Here is a 26917-nt window from a genome sequence, read left to right on the forward strand (position 1 = left end):
TGGCGACCAAAGAAAAACCAAAGGAAATGATGGACGGAGCGTTGACAATACAAGCACTCACCCCAGTCAGATGTCTGAACTGGGGTGGCTGGGTGAACTAAAGAATGGTGATGGATTAAACCCAGATCAGTTGACTGGGGTGAGTGTTTGATTTGCTCAAACGCTCCGTCCATCATCCCCTTTGGTACCGCTTTGTTCGCCCTAATTGTGGCGGGGTATGCTCAGACTTGAGTCCCTTGCTCACTTGGCCACTGGATTCAAGATAGCCTGGCTGATGAGGATTATGAATCCGAAACCGGTCCCAGGATGCTTGTTTCCGGTCCAGGGAAGACGTGGCTTGGCAGTTCGGGCTGGACTGTTCCCATGAGGCACAGGGTCAGGCTGATTTGCATATGGCCATGTCTGAACTGGGGTGGCTGAGTGAGCTAAAGAATGGTGATGGATTAAACCCAGATCAGTTGACTGGGGGTGAGTGTTTGATTTGCTCAAACGCTCCGTCCATCATCCCCTTTTGTATCGCTGGGATGAATGTATGACATTGTTCTGCATTCTGTCCATCAACTGTTGTTTTTGCATTTGTTACCCCGAGTGGGACGGGTATGCTCAGACGTGAGTCCCGTGCTCTCCACGCCACTGGAGTCAAGCTATCCTGGCTGAAGACGGCTGATAGCCAGAAACCGGTCCTAGGATGATTGATTCCAGTCCAGGGAAGACATGGCTTGGCAGTTCGGGCTGGACTGTTCCCATGAGGCACAGGGTCAAGGCTGATTTGCATATGGCCATGTCTGAACTGGAGTGGTGTGGTGAGCAAAAAAACAATGGATTTAGGCCCAGATCTCTGTACTGGGATGAATATATGACATCGTTCTGCATTCTGTCCATCAACTGTTGTTTTTGCATTTGTCACCCCGAGTGGGACGGGTATGGTCAGACGTAAGTCCCGTGCTCTCCATGCCACTGGAGTCAAGCTATCCTGGCTGAAGACGGCTGATAGCCAGAAACCGGTCCTAGGATGCTTGATTCCGGTCCAGGGCAGACGTGGCTTGGCAGTTCGGGCTGGACTGTTCCCATGAGGCACAGGGTCAAGGCTGAATTGCATATGGCCATGTCTGAACTGGAGTGGTGTGGTGAGCAAAAAAACGATGGCTTTAGGCCCAGATCTCTGTACTGGGATGAATGTATGACATTGTTCTGCATTCTGACCATCAACTGTTGTTTTTGCATTTGTCGATTTAAGGGCAGCCTTTGACCTAGTCCCTCGACCTAACCTCTGGGTAACGTTAAAAGATCTTGGTCTTCCTAAAGAGTTGCTAACTTTAATTCAGAGGCTCCATGAGGATAATCATGCCCGGATCAGGTGGGGCAGGCAGGGTATGACAACCTGTGACTTCCCAGTCGAAAGAGGGGTGCGACAAGGGTGTGCTATGGCGCCTACGCTATTCTCTTTATACATAAACAGAATATTTGATCGGCTACTGTTGGTGAACACAGATGCTCCCACTTAAGCGGGGATAAAAGTCCCGATTTTAATGTTCGCCGACGATACGCTCTTAATTGCAAAGACTCCCAGCGGACTTCAGCGGGCATTATTAATTTTTGAAGAATTCTGTTCCGAGCAAGGCCTTCAAGTTAATGTGAACAAGACCAAATTCATGGCTTTTAATCCGCACAGAACTTTTAAAAATAATTTTTTATTGACAAAGCAACCATTGGAGCAAGTGAGTTATTTTACATACCTAGGGGTGAATATTCAGAAAGACTTAAAGTGGAGCCAACAAAGGGATTTGGCCACCTTAAAGCATAGACAACTTTCGGGGGTGCTGGTTGCTGAATTAAAAAAATCTATGACCAAGCCCATTAGACCTGTACTACAAGTTTATGGGGCGAAAGCTGTCAGTTCTGCCCTGTATGGTGCGGAATTATGGGGGTTTGGGAATTTGACTGATTTAACTATTTCTGAAAACAAGTTTTTGCGTGCCATTATTTCCCTTCCCCAGAGTACACCACTAGTGCCCTTAAGGTATGATCTGGGCAGGAACCCTATTGCCGAAATAGCTACTCTGCGGCCCATTCTTTATTGGCGCAGATTGTGGACAACCCCCGAATTGTTATTGTATGCCGAGGGTTTCCTTGACGTAATAAAATCTGACAATTTCCATAAAATAGGGTGCTTCATAGAAGTTAGAAAGATCCTAGTGGATTTGAGAATGTATGAACTCTGGGAGAATCCTGTAGGTGCTTCTTTTCCAACAAAAAAGGTTTTGAAGGAGAAGTATTGGGAGATGGTTACAAGCAAAGCCTTTAGAAGTACTGACTCTCTTTCTTTGTCAGGTATTTTTTTGAATATGAAATCTATTCCCAGTTTTGAACCCTTTTGGGATAGCATCACAAAGGTACAAGACAGAAAGTTGTATTTCTAGCTGAGGGCAGGATCGTTGCCCCTAAGATCTCTCACTTCCCGGTGGGCTCGACAGGGTGATAGCACATGCCCCGTTTGTAAGATCCACACCGAAACAATAGCTCATGTGTTTTTTGCCTGCCCGGCTTATGCTGTCCCAAGACGGGTTTGGCTGAGCCCGGTATGCAAACTACTTGGTACAAGGAGGAGCACTGAAGCTCAAAGGATTTTGTGTACTAGCACTATGCCTACCATCGTAGTGGGAGTTGCAAAGTTCTTAGGTTGGGTATGGATCATAAGACTGAACTGTGTAACAGGGTAATATTCTCCCTTTGCTTCCTTGTCTTGCCATTTATATGTTGGCCTAGAGTGATAGTCTTGGCTTTCTTAATGTGTATAGGTCTTTGGGAATTTTGCACTTGTGTTCAATGTTTTAAAATTGCTAGTTTAAATTTTTTTGGGGATGAAGTCATTTTTAATATTTTAACTTGGACCCTTTGATACCATATTTTTACACCGTCAAGCTGTTTTAATGTATTTATCTGTGATGTTTTTGTTTTTTTGTAATGCTTTTATGACTTTTGCCGAATAAAGCTTGTTTGGAATGAATGAATAAGGCTCAGGCTCTACATACTGGCATTGTGTCTATAAATGTACAGACAGAAAACTAAATCCAAAAAAGAGAATGACTACTCGATATTATAATTCCTAGAGACCTTGAAATGTAGTACTTAATTCAGGTCTTAGTGGGTTCAGGAGCATCCTATTGATAACAACCTAACATGCATGCCAAAAATGGCACAGAGTCATGTGGGATCAGAGAAAACCAAACAATACAGGTTAGTTGCTATGGGCGAGGCAATCATAGACTTGAAGTCATCATTGTAGTTAAAGAGAAGTGGGGCTAATTCCATGTGCATCTATCAGATCTACATTAATTGCATAGCCCTCTTTCTTTCTTATTCTAAACATTCTTCTGAAATGAAAGAAAATATGTAGATAGCCTTTAGCTCCAGCGTTTTCATGTGTCCTTGAATCTCCCATTCAAGAGATCAGTTAATCACTCACATGAATGCAAAACAATAAAGCAGTTGGCAACAATGGTTTACTGATCGAATTTCATGAGAAGCTTTGAAAGGAATTACTGCTGATTGATACACACTGAATACCAGCAACAACTGGGAAAGGAGAGCCCCAGGGTTCCTCCAAACAAGATAATTGTGATCTACTAAAACTTTGTTTACTTCTTTTTAGTATCTGGCCTTTTCTGAACATCCTAAACTCTGTCTTTTACAATGTACACACAAATATGAGAAAAACGCTAGCTCTCCCAGGATGTTTTTAAGACGGCTCTTAATGTTTTCAAGCAAATGTGTGGTTCCACTTCATTCACCAATTTAGACATGTGGATTAAATGGATTATGAATTATGACACTACTTCATTTAGAAATGTGGGGGGGTGGGATGCACACCATGGTTCTCATACTTTCCGCAGTTTAATCCATTTATAATCCGTTATAATCCTAATTGCGTGCAACTTGGCTTAGTGTCATGCCCAAATGACACAATTTAGACAACAACCCCAATGCAGGAAGACCTTTCTCCCCAAACCAGTGCACAGCGAAGATTTGCCATTGTAGGCGTATTCATCTCTTTACTCATTCTTTATCTTGTCAGTATCTTTTCATTCACATTTTCTTGTTACTTTTGCTCAATTCTACAGTTTTAGTCCACACGTGGAAATACGCGCTGTTTACCAAGTTTCTAATGTCCCCAAAGGGCCCATCCAGACCTCGATCAGGAACACGACTGAAGCGCTTGTTCATAAAAAGCAGCTTTTATTCGCATTACAACCCAATGCATTTCAGGCTTAAATAGCCCTTCGTCAGGGGTCACTAAAAAAATCACAGATAAAACCGTAATCAGTGCATATTAATGTCAGGAAGCATTACAAATTGATGTACGATAAATATTTCACTACCAAATTTCGTTAAATCACATGCCCTTCACTAAACACTTTGTGATACTCCGAGGATGTTTTAAGATCAGCAGCGTGTTGTTGCAGGTACGGAATAATGTTTAAACAATGTAAGGAGATAGAGCACAGTCTGTAATTTTCGGTAGGAGGGATAACAGATTACCATAAATAGTTAAAACCAGAGGGTTAATACTGTCGTGAGGAAATGAGGAACTTTAACTGCGGTATAATGAGGGTACCTGTTTGATATAAATTAGAGAATGTAAACATGGTGTGATAATCGCAATAACTGCCAGTCAAGTGAAGGGCATTGGGTTGTAATGCGAATAAAAGCTGCTTTTTATGAACAAGCGCTTCAGTCGTGTTCCTGATCGAGGTCTGGATGGGCACTTTGGGGACATTAGAAACTTGGAAAACAGTGCGTATTTCCACGTGTGGACTAAAACTGTAGAATTGAGCAAAAGTAACAAGAAAACGTAAATGAAAAGATACTGACAAGATAAAGAATGAGTAAAGAGATGAATACGCCTACAATGGCAAATCTTCGCTGTGCACTACTTCATTTAGGGCATAATCTTCCAGGAGTGCTAAGCCTCCAAGGCCTTTTGGGCTGCTTCCCATTTAGATGTTTAGACAGATACCGATTGATCTAATCACAAAATGTGTAGTAGTTTCAATTACAAACATGAACCCCATGCTCCTTATCTGTTATTCATATTCTTTGGCAAGCATAAATGAAGCATCCATTGATTTTTCTACATTATTTACTAAAAGGTCATGATTTTATTAAAGACATGGAGGTATCATCCAGCAGATAATTTGCAAAGGTGATATTTTAAATGTAATCCTATGCCTTCTATGTAACTTATTTTAATTTCTCCTGAGTTACAGCATCGTTTTATGTTTTCCCATTCCACTGCCAAAATCCACGCCTCCTCCTCACGCAAAAGTTGGTGCCTCCTTTTATACTATTGACTACCCTGATTACTGTACCTTTATGGCAGTGGTCTTCAAACTGGGGGTCAGGCCCCCTCTTAGAGGACCCCAAGTGACCCCTGGGGGGCATCAGGCTCTGCCCAAAAGAAGCATTAGGCTGATAACAGTGCTTTGCTTTAAGATGACAAAAATGAGTTGCACAAAGCCGCTCTGTAAAGGCCCATCACTAACATGTTGTGTCATTTATATTTTAGCTGGGAGAAGGTGTCAAAAGGGAAGAAAGTCCAAATATTCTTCAAACCCCTCACCCCCACTTCTAATAGTCACACTGCTTATACTTGTACATGCTAGTAAGTCCTGCCTGGCCAGAATAGGATGTTTGGCAATCCTTTATTTGATTTCATTTTTAAAACGGTCACAGAACGTAACTGCAATGTTTAAATATGTATAGACATATTTAAAAATGGTCAAATTTAATAAAATAATTGTGAAAAATTCTGAGGGGGGCCTGATATTTTTATTCCCCCACTGGAGGGGGGGGATTAAAAAGTTTGAAGACGGGGCGTGGCCAAGATGGCGTCGGAGTGAGACGTGTTGCAGAGTCCCTACGGCGCCGAAATTAGCTTCGCCTTGATATAGCCCCCAGAGCAGTGTGCTTTTAGCCCCCTTCCTGCCCCCTGTGATTCCCGGGGCGTGAGGGCACAGTCCGGTGACGGAGTTTGCCCCACGGACGTGCTGTGGCGGCAGTGCTTTGCCAGAAGCACTGCGGCGTGGTGAGGCCCTGAGATCCCCGGCCTGGAGTTGGGGGAGTGGCCGAGGAACGAGCGTGGCGGCACGGAGAGCGGGCGCTGTCGAGGAGCTGAGCGATGCGGTGTCCCCGGACCAGCCGGCGCTGTGATCGCCTTTCCCCGGCGGCTGCTGCGGAGTGCTCCTGGAAGCGTGGGGCGCTGCCGGACGGCTGAACCGGGGCCCGGTGAGAAGGAGCTGAGACCGGAGGCCTGCTGGGGACGGCCGGAGCCGCTGCCGCACTGCCCCACCCCCCCTCCTTGATCAAGTGGGCTGATTTTGCGGCCGGAGCGGCCCTGCTACATCTTGCGGCAGCCCCACTGCGGAGGTGTCCTGCTGGGGGCGGCCAGAGGTGCCCTTCGCCGCCCTTCCCCCATCGGTGGTCAGTGGGCTGCCTTGCTGAGGTGGGCCGCCGTTGGAGAGCCCTGACCTTGAGAGCGTCTGGCATACCTGAGGTCCGGCGGAGGGCCTACCAGATCGCCGCGGGACAGCTGTGAACTCCCCAGCATTGCCGATCCTCCCTGGGGGCTGTTTCCTCGTGGCTGCCCTGCCTGTCGAGGTGCCCGGTTGGACGCAGTTTGAAGAGCGGGGGACGTAGAGGCGTCACCGGCGGCTGCCGAGTTGTGGACCCCGGCCGCAGGTGACTGTACCAGGATGTTGGCCCGGGTCCCTGGCCCGACTGGTTTGCAGGAGAGCTCTCGCTGGGTGGTCGTATCCTAGCGCCCCCCAGCATCCCCCGGTGGACCGTGCTTGGACCGGCCCCAACGCAGTGGCCTGGCTGCACACGCGGTGTGGTGGACTTGCGCAGGCGCCCGGGCAGTGTGAGTGGTGCCGAGCGGCCTATGCCGCGTGGGGAGCACGATACCAGCCGGCGGAAAGAGGAGCGCTTATGGCTTGCGCCGGGGCCAGACGCTGATATGAGATGGTGAGAGGATTAGCCATTGGAGACAGGTCCGGGGAGACCGCTGCTGTGGTCGCGGAGGGATCGATCCCTGGGCTGGAGCTGGTTTTAATCACTGTTGAAGTGACTGTATTTACAAGAAGACCCGTGACGCACCGCTCCGGCGCTCCAGGGCCGTCTTTCGCCATTGGAGAGTGGGAGGACCAGCGCCGCCACAATGTCCGCCTCACAGCGTAAAGGAAAGCCTGGTAAGGATGCACCTCAGAGGGGGACCCAGCAGCCGGCATCTCCTGGGCCCAGCGTCTTACCTAAGCCAAAGGACGATGAGGCTCCCGCAACTAAGGCCTTCATGATGGAACTTTTTGCTTCCATTAAAGAGGACATCTCTGAACTCCGCTCTCAGCTGGCTTCGGACCTTCGCGAGGTGCGGAGAGATGTGGATGGCATCGGAGAGCGGGTAGCTACTCTGGAGGATCATGACCTGAGCGTGGCGAACCATGTGCACCAACTGCAGCAAGATGTGATCCGACTCACGGAACAGAACCTGGACCTCCAGGCACACGCGGAGGACTTGGAGAACCGTTCCCGCCGGAACAACATCCGCATCCGAGCTGTGCCATGGGACGGGGAAGCTGGTGATCTAACGGAGTATGTAGGAGCGCTCTTCTTGCAGATCCTAAATGACAAGGACGTGAGCGAAATCAGGATGGACAGGCTCCACAGGTTCGGCCTGCCTAGACGCGGAGGGGGGCCTCCCCCCGATATTTTGGTTTGCGTCCACGACTTCCAACTGAAGGAGCGCATTCTCCGGAAGGTACGGGAGATCCCATCTTTGCAATTCCGAGACCACCGCCCCCAGTTATTCCAGGACTTGGCGGCTTCGACACTCCAGAAGAGACGCGAGTTTCGCCCTGTAACCACCTATTTGCGAGAACAAAATGGATCCTACTCCTGGGGCCACCCCTTTCGCCTCAACTTCAGGTGGCAGAACAGATTGGTGCAGGTCCGGTCTCTTCAAGCGGCGAGGGACATCCTGGGCCTTGATGAGGCGGCCCCCGCCCCGGGTGACGGGGGCTCCCCTTCGAGGCGGAGACGGCGGTCGCCGTCCTGGCAGAGAGTGGGGCGGGAGACGGATCTGAGGAGGCCTGATCTTACGACCAGCTTGCAGGAGCGGGGGGCAGCGGTTGCATCTGTCGCATCTGTAACGGTGCCATCATCACAAGATAGCTCTGGGGCAGCTTGAGCCTTGCAGCGGAGCAGCATGGCGCCGGAGGGGCCCTTCTCCATCAGGTACTGTGGGTACTTTTGTACTTTTGGGAAGACACCCCGGTCCGGGGCGACTACAAAGGTCCACACATGGGGACTGTTATGTTTGCCATTATTGTTTGTTTTACTTTTTTCCATTGCTTACAATTTGATGGGGATCTTTGCAGTTTTTTGGGAGGGGTGGGATCCGGGATGGTATGTTGAGGGAATGGGGAGGGGGGGACATGGGGAAGGGGGGGAGGGGCTGCACTAGGGGGTGGTGGTGACCGGAATGCATGGTTTGATGTGACTGTTGCTCCTGAATTTGTGCTATGTATGCGTTCTGTTAGCTTGGGCCTCGGCCGTGGTGTTAGCTGTGCTCCTCGTTCTGATGGTGCCGATCTGGTGCTGCTGTTGGCAAGGTCTCCGGTGAAGCTTGGGGATTGGATCTGGCAGTTGCTCAGGAGGGGGACGTGGCATACCGGCGAGAGGGGATGTGGGGATGGGGTGCAGGGGGAGGTTCGGTCATGGGAGGTGGGAGGAACGCTGGGGCCCATTGACAAGGTGGGGGAAGCGAGAGTGGAATCACTGTGTTGCAATGCCACTTAGTATTGGTACTTGGAATGTGAAAGGTCTGAACTCCCCGCAAAAGCGCAAGAAGATTTGGAAGTACCTGAATGATCATCAACTGGATGTGGTGGGCCTCCAGGAGACCCATTTGGCGCGCAAGGATGAGCTTCGCCTCAGGCACAGACATTTCCCCCTCATTTACAGGTCCTCTGCCTCCACTAAACACCGGGGGGTGGCCCTTTTGTTCCGTGCGTCCCTTCACTTTCAGCCTATAGGGGTGAGTTGCGATAAGGAAGGCCGCTGGTTGATGGTCAAGGGGATGCTGCATGGTAGGCTGTGCACTTTTGTGGTGGTGTATGTCCCCAATGCGGGACAAAATAGCTTTCTCCAGGATCTGCTACATAGAGTTGGGGACTTTGTTGAGGGGCACTTGTTTCTCCCGGGAGACTTTAATTTGGTTTGGGACAGGGACCTGGATAGCTCCCGTACTCAGAGACCCGATGCCGGTCTGTTCTCTACTGAAACGCAGCGGGTGGTGGGTGAATTGGGCTTGATTGATGGCTGGCGTTCTCTGCACCCCCAGTCCCGGGATTACACCTTCTTCTCTCATGTCCACCATTCCTACTCCCGCCTAGACCACATTTTCTTGAGCCAAGCCCTCAGTGGAGACGTCCGCGACTCCAGCATTTTTCCACTCTCCGTGTCTGATCATAGCTTGCTAGTCCTCGGGTTACACTGGTCGGCGAAAGGTGACGGCCTGCGCAAATGGTACTTTCCAGCCGCGCTAGTCCGAGACGACACATCATGTAGGGAACTGCGGAAGGCCATTCGGGACTTCCTGACCCTCAATCCCGTTTCGGACATGTCCGTATTCACTACCTGGGACGCATGAAAAGCTTCACTGCGGGGCACCCAGTGAACAAACTGAGGAGGAGGGAGCGGGAAGGGTTGGAGGCGGAGCTCGCCACTTTGGAACAAGCGCACAAATTGCACCCGTCTAGACTGACCCTTCGCCCGCTGACGGCGGTCAGGGGAAAACTGAAGGCCCACTACGATAACCGAGCAGAGTTCACCCTGCTGAGGCTACGGTACCTCTCGTACTCTCAGGGGAACAAAGTGGGAAGGCACTTGGCCCGCCAACTTCGGGACAAGAGAGAGAGGGATTACATCGGGGGTATCCGAGATTCGACAGGGGACCTGCAACACCGGGATGGGGATAAGGCAGCCCTTTTTGGCCGCTTTTATGCCGCTCTTTACGCGCGGGATGCCCTTGATCATGAGGCTCAGAAGAGATATCTGGCAGATCTTCCCATACCCCAGGTTTCGAAGGAACGGAATGATCTCTTAGCTGCCCCCATCTCCAGAACAGAAGTGCTATCAAAGCCCTGAAACTCCATAAAGCACCGGGACCAGATGGCTATACCGCCCTTTTCTATCAGACGTTCGCGGCAGATGGTGTGTGACTATTTGGTCTCCCTCTTTAATGAAATGGCAGAGACTGGGAGAACTTCGGGATCTATGGCGGAGGCGGTGATCTCCGTTATTCCTAAATCTGGGAAAGACCCGTCCAAATGCTCCTCATATCGCCCGATAGCCCTCCTCAATATTGATGCTAAGTTATACTCTTCTATCATTGCACGTAGACTCCAGGACTTAATGCCGGTCCTCATTCATCCGGACCAGTCTGGCTTCATCAAGGGCCGGCAGACCCATGATAATATGAGACGAGTGATCCACCTGATAGAAAAGGCCAATAGGTTTCGCATACCAGCAGTGCTGGTGGGCCTTGATGCAGAAAAGGCCTTCGACCGCGTAGACTGGGGTTTTCTGTTCCACACCCTGGTCGCCTTTGGCTTTTCGGATAAGTTTATAACAATGATAAGGGCAAACTATAGCGATCCCCGGTCTAGAGTGACGGTTAATGGACACCTATCCACCTTTTTCTCACACTCCCGCGGTACCAGACAGGGCTGTCCCCTCTCCTCCCTGCTCTTCGCGCTGAGCATTGAGCCGTTGGCGCTGGCAGTGAGGGAGCACGAGGAGATCCGGGGTCTCCCCTTTACCAGTGAGCAGCACAAAATCTCCCTGTTTGCGGATGACGTTTTGTTATCCGTTGGGGATCCGGCTCACTCACTCCCGCACATTCAAGCAGTCCTATCTCGCTTTGAGGGGGTGGCCGGTTTCAAAGTCAACTTTGATAAATCATATATCCTCAATCTCACACTTCCTCCTGCTGAGGTGGAACGTGTGCGGCTACTAACACCTCTGTCTTGGGCGACCGCCTCTCTCTTATACCTGGGAGTTCGGCTGACGCCTTCCATAGGGAAACTGTTCTCCGCGAACTACCCCCCACTGCTGGCGTCAGTGCGGGCAGACTTGGATCGTTGGAAACCAAAGTATATCTCGTGGCTGGGTAGGATCCATGCTCTAAAGAATCTCCTCCCGAAATTTTTATACCTCTTCCAAGCTCTTCCCATTCCGATAGACATGGACTTCTTCCGGTGCCTTAAGTCCTTGATGCTGCGCTTCATCTGGCAGGGGGGACGAGTGTGCTTCTCCTTCACTACTCTACGGCGGCCGCGGAAGGAGGGGGGGTGGGCTTCCCCGATATGCACCTGTACTATAAAGCCGCGCAACTACGGGTTCTGGTGGAGTGGTCCCAGCAACTCTCGGAAAAACACTGGCTGCACATGGACAGGAGTGTCGCTGGGAGGTCCATTTGGGACCTGGCTTGGAAACCTAAGGTAGATAGGCCCAAGAACGCTTACATCTGTACACCCACTGGCACTGTCCTGAAAGTCTGGGACACAGTCTCTAGTGATGATCGCTGGACTACGTTTCCATCCCCCTTTACACCAATACACTTCAACCCGGCCTTCCCGCCGGCGATGCAGGAAGGCCCCTTTCAACTGTGGAGAGAGGGGGGTTGTAGGGCCCTTACACACTTGTTCCACGGATCCGCGCCGCTCACTTTTGCCAACTGCATGAGGGACTATGGGGTCGCGGCCTCTGAGCGGTTTCACCACATCCAGCTCCTCCACTGGGCTACCTCATCTGGGGTTGGCGACGCAGCCACCAGACCTCCGTCCCCATTTGAGGCCTTCATCCTGCGAACCAACACTATGAAAGGTGCTATTTCCTTCCTTTATAACCTGCTGCTTACCACTGCTGTGGCACCCCGTCCCCGTTATATGGGGCACTGGGAGGAACTTCTCGGGAGGGATATTACAGATGAAGAGTGGTCAGGCCTCTGGCGAGACATTACGGCGCACAACCACTCAGTAGATTTGCGGGAGGCCCATCTTAAGACCCTTATGGATTGGTACTTGTACCCGTCCAAGTTACATCGCATATTCCTGGCCTCCTCGGACCGCTGTTGGAGGGGCTGTGGTCTGTTAGGAGACTTCCGCCACATCTGGTCGGACTGCTGGGTCATCCGCCCATACTGGGAAGAGATTTTGTCCCATATCAAAGAAATTCTCGGATACCCGATAGCTGACTCCATGGCCCAAGTCCTGCTAGGTCTCCGGGACCCAGTTCTCGAACATCAAACCAGAGCTGACAAACAGATCTTGTGGCTCTGTCTTGGAGCGGCCAAACTCACCCTGGCAGCAGCCTGGAAGAAGCCAGACGCCCCGGCAATATCCCTGTGGCACGCGAGACTGTGGAGATTACTGAGCGTGGAACGAGTGGGGGACATCTTTCTAGGCAACTTCAAAAATGTCATGTTTCGATGGGGTCCCTTGGTCCGCTTTCTCTCACGGGGCTTACCATCTGCAGTCTGCCCATCCTCAGTACGCGCGCTCCACCTCTTTCAGATATAACCACGGTCATATGAATGTAGGAATGAATGTATATGGTTGTCACCACCACCTGGGGGGTGGGTAGGGAGGGGGGTTGGGTGGGGTAATGTGGTTGCGTTATTGTTGCGACGCCCACAGGGCACTTGGAGGCCTCGAAAATCTTCTGCACTGAATCACTCACCTTGGTTCCACTACCCCTTCTTCGCAGAGCTTCTACTCCTCCGGGATTCTGGAGGGGGATTGACTTTGAATACCCGTCTTACTGCCCTCAGGGACTGCTCTTTCGAACTGCACTGTGGTAACTCTCTATAACGCCTTGCCTATGCTTTATGCCTCTTCAATACCCCCTGTGTGGGAAGCACTGCGGGACTGTCGCTTGTTTTATTTTCTCTGTTTTTCTCCACAAAATACAAAATAAACATTTTACAAAAAAAAAAAAGTTTGAAGACCAGTGCTCTATGGCCTCTATTAGGGATTGGTGTCACTACAACGCGTTTTTTTACAACGCATTCCGTTACATCGGAATTTTTACAACGCAGGATCCATTACATCGGATGCCATTACAACGCATGGCATTACATAGCAGATGCTATTACAACGCATGGCATTACATCGTAAGTATAGGTAAGTATATCTTTTAAAAAAAAAATTAATTAAGTTAATTTAATTAATTTAATTTAATTAATTTAATTAAAATACATTTTAAAATAGTAATTAATTTAATTTAATAAATTTAAATCTATTTATTTAATTTAATTTTAATAAAAATTGTAATTAATTTTAATTAATTAATATAATGAAATTAATTTAATTTAAATATTTTTAAACATTATAATTAAAATAAATTAATTAAAATATTTTATTTAATTTAATTAATTTAATTAAAAAATGTAATTAATATAATATAATTAATTTAATTTAATAAATATATTTTAATTAATTTATAAATGGTAAATATAATTTAATTAGCCCTAAGCACAAACCCAACCCTGAACCCTAAAACACCCCTGTACCCCAAAACCCAAACCCTACCCTGAAACCTAAAAACACCCCTGTACCCCAAAACCCAAACCCTGCCCTGAAACCTAAAAACACCCCTGTACCCCAAAACCCAAACGCTACCCTGAAACCTAAAAACACCCCTGTACCCCAAAACCCAAACCCTACCCTGAAACCTAAAAACACCCCTGTACCCCAAAACCCAAACCCTGCCCTGAAACCTAAAAACACCCCTGTACCCCAAAACCCAAACCCTACCCTGAAACCTAAAAACACCCCTGTACACCTGTACTTATTTTAAAAATTATTTTATTTAATATAATAAATAATAATTTAATAATATTAAAAAACATAAATAAATATATTTAATCATAATTAATATTAATAAAATTAAAAAAATTAAATACTTACCTATACTTACGATGTAATGCCATGCGTTGTAATAGCATCTGCTATGTAATGCCATGCGTTGTAATGGCATCCGATGTAATGGATCCTGCGTTGTAAAAGTTCCGTTGTAAAAGCCTCCCGTTGTAAAAGTTGCGATGTAACGGTGCATCCCTCTATTAGTAGGTTCAAACCAAGAGGTTTCATGGTTTTGTATATCTCCAAAATAATTCTCTGTTTTACTTGTGAAAATGCGTTGGCTGCTTTAATTAAATAGCAAGAAATGGAGCATGGATCCATGCCTTTATTAAAATGAGTACTCTCTTCAGATAACCTAGGAAAATCTGCATTACTAACCGGAACTCCCCCCTTTCCTCATTTTCCATCACTGATGTTTCATTTTCGTGGACGTTTACAAGCTTAGGATCAAGAAAAACAACACAGAAACGAAGAAATATAGATCAGTGGTTCAATGAAATTATAAAGAGAAATGTATCACTAATAAAAACTAAATGGGGATAAAGTGTTACATTTGGAATCAATGAAAAACCACAAATAGTTAAATATGCAAAACAAACGAGTTCCATTAAAACCATTTAAAACCAAAAATATGATAATCAAAATATGATAATTAATTAATTAATGATAATAACGAAAATTATTCTGCACGCCCTCCAGAGGTTGATTGTGTCACGTTACCACCTCTATCTGGTATGTGAGTGTACATATTCTGAGGTTGGAGGTTGCGGTTTTGTCCGGATGAAGGATTCTATCTTCATACTTAGAAGGAATTATGACGTAAAAAATTTACATGTTGCCGAAAGTTTGGTCAAAATTAAACATTCCAAGTCTAAAATGTCAGATGTGGACAATTACAAAGTTTTGGGGAGTTACTTGATAAAAAGTGGTCAATCAGTGCACAGTGTATCCAGTTGTTGTGGCTTAGACTAGACAATACACTAGGAGAATATTAGACAGCATCTCTGCCACACCTAAAACTCATATACCACCCAAACCAACTGAAGTAGTGAGAACGGATGTATTTATGAACACAGGAGAAAATATCAAATGAGTAATCCTTAAAACGGGCATTACAATTCATTCGTCAGACTTCCCTTAGAGCAGTAATACTCCCTGTAGGGGCAGGGGACGTATGCGGCCCTCATGAACTTCACATGCGACCCCCTGGGCAGCAGCAGCACAGGGCTGCTGTTTACTAGACTCCACACTATTATTAATAAATGATAAACAGGTAAGTATTTGTTAATGGATAATTAAAGTTAAAGAAAGGAAGTAAATAGGGTGTCCTGTGCACCTTAACTTTAGGATCATCTTCATTTTTGAAGACATCTTGCAGCAACAGTGTAAAAATATGATTACCTGCGAATTGAGAAGTATTTTTTAAAAGTGATAGTTTTCACACATGAATTTATAAAAATTCCTTTTTTCCCCCACTCTGAGAACAATGACAATAATGAGATGCAAGTCGGTTGTTATGTGCACTATTTGGGTGGCCTGGGTTCCTATTATACATGAACAACATTATAGTTTATGAAATCAAACACAGGAGAACGTTTTGTACAGTGCACATCCTGAATTCATACATGTCCTGATCCTTTTTTTTTGTGATAAAGAAGAAAACTGAGGGAAAGTGACATAAATAAATGCACAGGATCACCCAATTTGGTTACGTGAGGAAGCCCGTATTAATACCTGGTTTTCTGGTTTCACATTGTGCAATTAAGACACTTTGGAGTCGATTCCGATCCGGTGAAAAAAAACGTCCGTACGAATCGTATCCTGAGCCCTCTCCGTACGACTCGTACACACGCCGTACGACCCGACGAGTATGATCCGGACAGGGGCTTCAGGACGGGATCCATACGGTCCACGTCAGGTAAGGGCGATTCGTACAGAAAAGCGCACAATCACATACACACCGTACGGTGCATACCCCCCCATGATCGCAGGGGTACGCCCCGTACACCCAGCGTACATGGGGTACGGTGCGTATCCCCCATGATCGCAGGGGTACGCACCGTACACCCAGGGTACATGGGGTACGGTGCGTACCTCTGTGATCATAGGGGGTACGCACCGTACCCCATGTACGCTAGGTATACGGGGCATATCCCTGCGATCATGGGGGGTACGCACCGTACCCGGAGGAGGGCCGTTCCGTACCTGTTTTGGCGCAAACTCTGCTTTTACGGCTGTTTTCAGCTCCCGTAAAAAAAGGGTCGTACGGTGCGTACCCGACACATATCGTACTTGCTGGGTCGTATAAACCAGCCGCAAGCCGTACAGATGTCGCGTACAGCGGGTTCCGACAGAGACTCATTCGGGGATTCGAGTCGTACGGTCTCTGTACGATTCGTTGGGAGTCCGGCTCCTGGTACGAATCGTACTTCGACGTACGTACGTGGGACATTGCAGGGTACGATTTGTACGGGAAAAACGCTCGAACGGCTATTCGGAGCGGTTTTTCCCGAATCGGAATCGACCCCTAGATGTAAATACTACCCTTCCCAGCACCCACTTTACCGTGAAAAAACACCCCATGCCCACAAGCCCACCACCACCACCCTGCGGGCATCAGTGCGGCCTCGGTCACTTCAAAGACCAAACGTTTTCGCCCCTGGGAAAAGGTTTGTGAGTACCCATCCCTTAGAGTAACAGCACCGCTGCCTAGAGAGGTGCATCTCTCCATAAACCTATCTTCACTTTCAGGGCTGCTCTAGCATTTATTTAGAGATGTTTGATGATAGAAAAAGGACGTGTTGCACTTCATAAATTGCACATACAGTATGCCCTTCTTTGAGAGCTTATTGTGAATACATTTACATCTATACTTTAAGCTGATTAGCATCAGCAGACGTGTGTTAATTCCAAAGGCAGACAGTTATCAATTATGGATGTTAGCAAGTAGCAGCAAAACAGCAATAAGGAAAACAAGAAATTGTGTTCTAATGAAGACACTACTCCATAAATTCTGAGTTCAAGTAGATGATCTGGGAAAAATGAAGATATCAAATTTGGTGCAAACTTACAGCATCCAAATTCCCATTTTGTTATATAATTACCTTTGTTGGTTTATTGAAAAGGCAAGCTCCACCACCACTATTTAAAAAGTCATGGTACTCCTCAATATTACACTTGGAGAACTTGCTAGGAAGATAATATCTGTAAAAAAACAAAATGCAAAAAATTATAATTTAGTAGTTTTTCTTGTTTAACAAGTATGCCTCTAAAACATTACTGAAGAAGTTTCTGAATTTTTTAAATATTATATTCTAAATCAAATCAAATTATAATATTAATATTTAAACATTCAACTTAAAGAGTTCTTATGGTTTCCACAAACAAACTCAAATATCAAGTATAAGGAGTAACACAACAGAGTAAAGACCATAAACAACCCCCCACAAAGCTTAACATCTGTCAGCCTTTGCTCTCTGCCCACCTGTAAGAGTTACTATCTTTTGAAACATTCTCAATAAAATATAGACATTTGGTGTAATGAGGAAACTAGGCATATCATGAACGAGTCTTGATTAAATGTATATGTCTAAGCTAAAGCCTACAGCAATACATATAACTGACACTGGTTGCATCTAACAGTATATAACAGTATTTTCATGTTTCTATGAAGCTAATTCCATATTATGTTGCCTTCATTTTCCAATATCCAATATGCATTCTTAACTAAGTTTGGAATGTATATGCATAATCTACTACAGGAATTCATTTTAGTGCAATATTAATGAAGAAATTCCACCCAGCAAGAGATGAAAATAAATATCTAATCTATTACTCTTGGGAATTCGTTAGAATTGATATGGCCATGTAAAGACTGCATACAACATCAATAAGATTTGTTCAGCAAACCATGATGTAGCATAAACAATTATATAACTCCATATTTTAGAGATGGCGATGTCACATATCGAAATGGGCAACTTGATTAAAATAGAATGCAGGTAATTCTCTATTTTGAAGGCTATCAGAACAAGCATTGGTAATGCATTGTTTTCGCCTCTGTAATGGAGAAAGAAAGAGCTCCCTGACAGATAACACAGGAGTGGAAAGGATGTGGCGCAGCAGCCAGAACTGCTGACTAGAGAGCTGGGGATCTCAGATCGAGTCTCGGTGGCACTGCGCAACATCCTGTGATTCTAGGCAAATCACTTAATCTCTCCGGGTGATAAATTGTTATGTAAGTATGCTGCAATAGTAAAAGGCAAAACTTCATGAAAATATAGTTCCACCAAAGCGGATGTTAACAGTAGTTCGGAGTCGGGAAACTGATAAGAGAAGCAGACGAGGAACAAGCTTTGGTAAATGCAGGAAATATGCTACAGCAAATAGAAATGGAGGAAAGGTAAGGGTCACACACAGGAAGCAATGAGAAGCCAGGAAAGAGAGAAGGCAGGATGTAAGTCCCTTTCAAGTTTATATTAAAAACAATAGATTTCTGAAGCGCAAGCGCTGTGCAGGTGAAACCTAAAAATTAATTAATGGAAAATGACAATATATTAAAATGTTCACCTGTGGTAATACCAAACAAAAGATGTTCATTTCCAACAGGGGGCATGATTAGCGGGTGTGAGCATGATGGGAAATATCAAGGTAAGTGGTGATTGACCAAGAATCTTCTACAACTTAAACAACCTGATTGTCATGATTCCCCACTTGGTCCCATGCCAAAATAAAGGGGGAAACTAGTTATCTTTAAGAAATCCCACCCCATTCCCGTGCACCTGCACGTCCTGTGTGTGAAATGTGTTTCTTACCTATTTTTGTGCATAAACATGTACTTGATATATTCTTTTATTTCGTTTATCAATGCTTTATGTCTCTGTAAAACTCTGTGGAATGTGGTAAAATGGCATAGTATTTTGTGATCGTTTAGAGCCTTAGAGCTAATTCATTGTTGCCTGGCTTGTTTAAAGCATCTCCGTGAATTCAGAAGTCGTTCGCTTTAAAGCTGGTTCGAGCGCATCTGCTCGCGGCAGCCTTACGCGAACTTGCGCACTATTTCTTCTGGGTGCGGTCTCCTATTTAAACCGCACCCAGGCTTCTGGAAGACACTTTGCCTTCCGGTTTTCTCGAAGCAAGGATCGCGTCTGGGGGCTCCTGCTACAAACTGACATGGGAGACAGAATTCATCTGCAGGAAGTCATCTCGTGGGAAATCCAAGATACCTGGTACCTGCAAGTCTGAGACAAAGACATTTAAGTTAAGTACTTTCGTATTTTTAAGCTCTGGCGCCCAACGCAAGCACGTCTTGGCATTTTCTTTGGGAAAAGACAATTTCGTTTTTTGCTGACAATTAAGAAAACGACTGAAACAATTTAAAGAACAAAGGGCCAGATGTAGCTAGCCCTTTACCGATCGGAATCGGCCGAAAATACCGATTTTCGGCCGTTTCCGATCGGTAAAGGGCTATGGAGATGTAGGGGCACATTTTCGGTAATTTTACCGATTTGTTATCATTACCGAATCGGTAAATTTACCGAGTCGGTAATATTTACAGATTCGGTAATGATAACGATTCGGTAAAATTACCGAAAATGCAATGTAGGTAGCCTATGTTCCATCAGCACATGGCTTACAGAATCGGTATTTTACCATGGAATACAAATCCATGGTAAAAAAACGATTCCTGTGTACATGCACATCTGTGCATGTACACATGTGCCATGTGACAGACAGACGTGCCCTTAGGGCATGTCTGTGTGCCACATTGCACACATGGCCGTTTTGGGGGTGCTAGAGGGTGTCAAAGTGACACCCCCTGCACCCTTGTGAATTCTTTAATTACCGATTCGGTAAATACCGAATCGGTAATGCCTAATCATTCCTATGGGCTTCAAAGCCCATAGGAAAGAATGGGCATTACCGATTCGGTATTTACCGAATCGGTATTTATAGAATTGTTAAGGATTCGGTAACGAATCCAGATGTTGGGACCTACATCCCATTTACCGATTTTAAAATACCGAATCGGTAAGATTCGGTATTTCAAAATCGGTAAATGGGATTTACCTACATCGGGCCCTCAGTTCCTTGTTAAAGAATCGTTTGGATTTCTGGAATCGTTTGGAAAAGATAAAGAACAGTTTTAAAGACATTGCAAGAGTTTATTGTGATGCATTAGGGAAAATTAAGTAAAAGTCTGTTTTAGAAGCATATATGTAATTTCATTTGGGCTTTAGCATAGGAGGTTGTTTTTTCTTCTTTAGTGTTATCAACAGGTTTGGACACAAAGAAATACAGAAACCCAATGTACATGCTGAATGAAAGCAATTGCAAGTAAGTTTTAGGTATGAGAAGAGAATTAAAAAGGAAAGAATAAAAGAGTGTTTCTCATAAGTTTTGTCTTCATCTTTCCCTAGCAATTCAATGCTTCACCCTTCAACTAAAAGAATTCCAAAAAAGAACTCAGACGACTCCTCGCCACACAAGACAAAGACATACTGGACTAAGGACTAGACAACGCTGATCGCAAGTAGGAGTCTAGTTAGTTTAATGTGCAGTGCGAAAATTCTAAGAAAGATCTCTTAATAGGATTGCTTTAAGAATTAAAAGGGGAAAGTTTAGGTACATCTAAAGTCTTTGCAAATTGTTGTTCGCAGGTCGACAGCAAGAAAACTTTCCACAACGTCCAGTACCGGCCCTCTTCCCTAATTTCTAGTTTTATTCTAGCTGTTTATTTTAAATCAGCAAGATTATAGTTAATAATTTGGGAAGTTGGTCCCTTGCGCCTCTGCGAAATCTTCTACGTCATCCAAGAGAATTCTGGTACAGAGCAAGGTAAGGGACGACGTAGCTTGTTTGACACTGATAGGGCAGATATGTCAAAGGGCTCATTGCTCTTACTCCAGGGAGTAGGGCAGTCTAGTGGGAGTGTTTTGCATTCCTACAGATATTGGTTGGCTTAGTAGGTAATGCCCACATTGAATATGACCAATGATTAAAAGGAAGTTGTCTTATATTCATTCGGTCAAGTATTGCCTGAGTATGATATAGCATTATGGTCTTAAATGTGTATTAAAACATATAGGTAGGTCAACAAGACAACGGATCCACCCGACAAGCAGTAACATTTATATCCTCAAATTAATTAGTGTTTTAATTCTTCTAGGTTTATTGACAACTCTTATAGCAGACAGTTAGCAATGTGATTTTCTTTTGCACTTCTCTTCACGAAACAGCTAACACATTTCGCTCTCTCGCTGTTTCCTGGTCTGGGGCTTTTCTAGGTTGCAAAAGAGGTCATTAAAAAAATACATGCATTCAAAGAGAATGAGAATGGGCACTATTCTGCCACTTTATAGACCTGGATGGCTGTCAGCTCAAAAGGTAATTTCATACGCCAGCAGGTGGCTGATGGAAGTTGATTGTGCCCATTAACAACAAGAAAAGAAAATCTGGCTGCACTATGGGTAAGTGACTTTTCACCATAGTGATAGTCCACCAAGTCCTACTAACATTGAAGCTTGCCACCTACCATCAAAAGATGGGAGATATGGCTACTGCAGATAGTGACAAGCAAATGGGCACTGTCCTTCTTCCTGCAGCCAGCACTGTTGGTCTGTGGAGAATACCAAGTCAACTGTGAGTGCATCACCGGTTTAGGCTTTGGATGATTCTGCTTTTATTGTCTGTTGAATTAAACAATATTTCCCCTGCTGGTTCAAAGTTCTTCACACACAGTGGTGTACTCCTTCTTCGATTTCTCTAGAATTGGTCTAGAAATGACTGCTGCCATCAATACTATGCTATAAATGAGAACAAAACACAAAGAAGGAAAAACAGTGAAAAAAATCATGGCAGCATCAGAGTAAAGATGACTAACAAGTTAGATAAAATGATGGTGTCCATAAAAAATGCCAGAACTCTATAGAATGCGAGACAGGCAGACCCATGTAGATGCCTTCCTCAGCCACTACCTAAGATCAAAAGAGTGGACATATAAACAGGTGTTGCCCGGTAAAAGTCAACTGCAGTTCAGAACACTCCTCAGTGAGACAGACAGGCACCTGAAGCAGTCCACAGACTTCTGAAGAATCTAAAGGGCATCCATGAATCCAGAACTCATGCCAACAGCAAGCACACTTTGGGTACAAAAAGGGCAGCGCATATCTTGTGTATTCCATCTTGTCACTGTATCACCAATCCATGGGCAAGGAATAGGACACAGATGGGTCAATGCCCCAGGAAAGACACGTTTGAAAATTGAATCTAAGGGACTCCAAGGATGAAATATGAATAAGTAGTATCCCATTCAAGTGATGCACATGGAGAGTGAATGAATATGTATCATTGCCTATGTCATTTACACCTTACATGTCAGATTGGGCCAGTGAATGAAAGTGTATTTTCATTGGAAATTTTAAGTTTGATATCCGTTGACACAAATTTCTGAGACCTTTTGAGTATTATTTATAAAAACATTTGTCAGGGATTAGTGTCAGTAACAATAACAAATAAGAAATGTGGGCCAGATTTAGATATTGAAGGACGGGTTACTCTGTCACCAATGTGGCAGATATGCCATCTGCCATATTACAAGTGCATTATAACCAATGTGATAGATATCCTGTCTGCTGTATTACAAGTGCATTATAACCAATGTAATAGATATACCGTCTGCTGTATTACAAGCACATTATAATCAATGTGACAGATATCCCGTCCACCGTATTACCAGCACATTATAATTAATGGCACTTGAAATACATTGGTCGGGGCATCTGTCACATTTGCGACAGAGTAAGCCATTTGCTGAACTCTAAATCAGGCCCTAAGTGTTAGTGGTATTCAAGCATTTAAATTGTAACTAACTAGAGTGTGCAATTTGTATATGTAATGAAAAAACATATTTTATCCCAGTATAGTAATTAGCTTTATATAGTGTAAGAAGTTTTCTTTCGCTGAAGGATCTAGTTTAGTACATTAGATTTCTTCACATTAAATTTTCCAACACTAATATCTGCAAAGAAAGATTATTCAATCTATATACTACAGACGACCATGGAACTCTAACTATAGAAATTTACTTTAAAAATAAATGAAATTAACGTGTCCTTGTGTAATTTAACTGGTGGTCATGTGAAGTGCTCTGATACTCGATACCTTCGGGTCAAGTTTGTGCTATATAAAACTCTGGAAATAAAAAGATTTAGCCTTAGTAGGGTTGCCATTGCCTTGCACCAGTGAAATCTATTTATTTTGTTTTAAATCCTGCTTTGTAAACTGTGAGGTGTTTTATTGTTGATGTAAGTGGGCACATTTTTTTTGCCCTTCAGCTCCCGGAATGTTTTGTTTTTTTGCCAGTGATCAGGCAGCTTCACAAGGTTCAGCTGATGCTCAGCAAGGCTGACTGGTGGGCGGAGGGGGTGCGGCTACTTATCACAACCTAGCGTATAACCGGCAGGGTGGGAAGAGGGGTGGATAGCTGGCAGTGATTAGCCAGAAGCACCTTGCATCAGAGGTTGTAGCTGTGGAAGGTATGGATGGGGCTGTGGTCCTGGGGGTTAAACTAGTTTTAAAGACCTTTTGCATGGGATGGTGATAGTTTACTGCCCACCCTGGACAACCCCCCTCTTCAATGAGCTTTTCATTGAATTAGTGCGTGATATCTGCTCAAGGTATCAGCAGATGGTAGTGGTGGAGGACTTTAACTTCTGGTGGGATCTGGTACCAAGAGAGCCCCAGGCGAGTGGGTTCGGCGAAGGGATGGCTATTTTGGGTCTACAGCAACTAATGGAATCTCAGACCTATGAAAAGGGCCACACATTAGACTTAATATGGGCCACTCAGCTGTCAGTCAGGATACCCTATAGCAGGTCGGATCATTATCAGATCAAATGTATAATCCCCTTGCCCAGTCAACCAGCGCGCATCCACAAGAGCGGCGGATGGTACAGAACTGGGCAAAAATAAACAAAACCCGTATGGTGAGGATTAAAGGAATCAATGCACTTGTTAAACAACACAGAGGATATTGATCAGGAAAGCGTGTGTTTTGTAGGTGGGATGCAGGAGGCCATAGACAAGGTGGCTCCGGCTCGGAGGGAAAGAGTAAGGAATAAAGGCAAGTGGGCACCCTGGTATACCCCTGTGCTAAGAGAAGGGAAGCAAAAACTGCACCAATATGAAAGGAAATGGCAGACGCGGTATGAGCCGGAGGCACTGAAGGAGTACAAAGCGAAGCTGGGCATATATAAAGAAGCGATTACCGTGACTTAAACAGAGTTTTGAGAGTTAAGGAGCACTGAATCGAGCGATACTCAAAGAAAGACATTTAAAGTGCTGAGGGAGTTAAGCCATATCAAAGAGCAGATGGCAGGGCTAGATCCAGAGGACTGTAAAAAGATGCAGGACTTATTTTTGAAGACAATTAGCGATATTCTAACGGAAGTAAGAAACACTCCGCTCAGTACCTGCCCACTATCTAGTCTACCTTTTCCAGCTAAAATCGTGAAACAACATGTAAACAAAATCCTTGAAGAATTTATGGAGGAGCATCAATTGCTCCATTCTTGCCAGGCAGGTTTTCAGGCCCATCAAAGCACGGAGCTGGTTGATGCTTTCTGTATTGGACGAGGTCAGGCTGGCTGCTGACAGGAACAAGTTCTCCATATTGATCCTTCTGGATCTTACAGCTGCATTCGATGCGGTTGACCATCAAGTGCTTATGGACCGATTATGGGTGCAGGGAATTACAGGGTCTGACCTTGAGTGGATTTCTTAATTCCTGAAGGGCCGGTCTCAGAAGGAACGGCTGGGTTGCTATGTCTCCAGAGAAAGAGTACTCCTGTGTGGGATTCCCCAGGGATCTGCTTTGTCCCCACTTCTATTTAATATCTATCTCTATTGTTTGGTAGTGGCACTAGCACAGCTAGAGTGCCAACTGTTAAATTATGCAGATGACACCCAGCTGATCCTGCACATTGATAACTCTAGGCCGGCGCAGCTGAACGTGCAGAAGAGCCTTAGGTTCACGGTGAACTGGATGACAGCTAACTCTCTCAAAGTGAATCCATACAAGATGGAAGTCTTGGCAATCACTACTAAGGATAACCCCTGCATGGATAGTTTTGGGCCTCAGAAGTCAGGTGCTGCCCCTAAATCCGTGCCAATTGTGAAAAGCCTTGGTATTAAGTTGGATGGAAATCTGTAAATGACTGGACAGGTGGCGACAGTGGTGGAAAGCTGCATGGGCCTACTAAGGCAGCTTCGGAAATTAGTGCCTCTTCTATCCTTCTCCATGATGCGAACAGTGATGGCAGCACTGATTGGTCTGTGGTTGGAGTATGGCAATGCCTTGTACATTGGGCTCCCGGACAAGTTGCTGGGTAAGTTCAAGTAGTTATGAATGACTCAGCAAGAATAATATATAATTTACCAAGACCGGGCGCATGCTTCGCCACTGCTACAACAATTGCACTAGCTCCCAGTGAAACAGAAGGCCAGGTTCAAGGGCTTATGTATTGCACTTAAGACCCTGTATGGGACGGTACCAGAATATATCGAGGACCGTCTAAGGCGATATGTAACTGGATGTTATCTTCGTTCCTCTGAGGCAATTTTGTTAACCTGTAAGCCTTTTCACAAATCGACCTTGGGCAGCCGGGCTTTCTCAGTTTTGTTACTTCAGTTGTGGAATGGACTCCTAGAAGGTCTGCAAAGAAAGAATGCCCTCCTTCAATTTATAAGAGACTGAAAACCTTTTTGTATGAGCAGGCCTTTGGTGGAGTCGCACCAACTCTCTCTGCCAAGTATTAGCTGATGTAAGGTGGTTAATCCCTTAGATAAGTGCTAAGAGACCGATGGTAATTACGTGCTATATAAGTGGCACTATCATAACATAACATTTACAAAGACTTTGTGGACACGCTGCAAAGTGATGCAAAGCGGCTCACGTCTTGGAAGGGTATTCACTTTCCAGTGTTGGAAAGTACACTATGTTCTGTTTTGCACCACTTTGTGTCAAGAGGCCACTTTTTGATGCAAAGTCCTATGGGCAACAACTGTCAGCCTGGACTTTGTCTAAAAAAATAAATAAAATAAAAAAAAACCTTCCTCCGTGAAGCCACATGTCTTCCCTCTTAGCGGTTGACTGCATTTGAATCTGCACTCCACTACCTCAGACAGAAGACAGCTTCCTGGTTGAGGAAAACGTTCCCCTTAATCATGTTTGTTAATCAGCTAGATTGAGGTATATTTTCGAACGTTATGTAATGTGCTCCTAGACAGACAAGACCTGGAAGATTCTCTGCCAGTACAAAGGCGTAATACTTTGGTAGAGCAGGTACAGCAGCCTTGACCTGCTAAAACTCTCAACACTTGAAAGGCAGCTCAACCTGTGAACAAAGAAAGGATTATAGGGAGAGGATGTGGTCTAATGGCCAGAGCGGTTTATCTCGAAGTTGGAGAACCGCGTTCGAGCCTTGGCTGGGCTGTTCAACATCCTGTAATTCTGGACAAATCACTTAATCTCCCCGTGCCTAACAAAATGAATGTGTACGTCTGTAAGGCAACGGTTGAGCATGTAAAGCGCTCTGATAGTTTTGGGTCAAGTTTGCGCTACATAAAACTCACAAAAAAAGTTACGCTTTGACAGTGAGGACTGCATCCAATTTGGGTGCCAAAACTGGCTTTAAGTTCATCGGGTACAGCTGCTTTTATTCAGCATTTTTTTCACATGTGGTACACCATTCACTTCAAAGAATTTCTAAATGACAGTCTACGTTCCCTGTTTATCAAAGGTTACTTTACCATCATTCTTTTAAAGAAACTCGTAAAACACAACAAAATCAAAGTAAATACTTGTTAAATAGGCAGAATTGATGAGCTGAAACACTCTGCGATTCTATTGTTTCCCAGCTCTTTCATCATTTGTG

General features: G+C 45.2%; 1 protein-coding gene across 2 annotated transcripts in view; it reads right to left on the reverse strand.

Moving 5' to 3' along the window:
• The window catches only part of ADAM22 (ADAM metallopeptidase domain 22), a 1243161-nt gene that overhangs the window by 367430 nt on the left and 848814 nt on the right, over positions 1–26917 (reverse strand). For both annotated transcript variants that reach the window (XM_078663588.1, XM_078663589.1), the window contains one exon: positions 17087–17186. In XM_078663588.1, coding sequence (XP_078519714.1) covers positions 17087–17186 — 100 coding nt within the window. The remainder of the gene's footprint in view (positions 1–17086; positions 17187–26917) is intronic.

This window comes from Lissotriton helveticus, chromosome 10 (genome assembly GCF_964261635.1).
Source record: "Lissotriton helveticus chromosome 10, aLisHel1.1, whole genome shotgun sequence".
Taxonomy (NCBI): domain Eukaryota; kingdom Metazoa; phylum Chordata; class Amphibia; order Caudata; family Salamandridae; genus Lissotriton; species Lissotriton helveticus.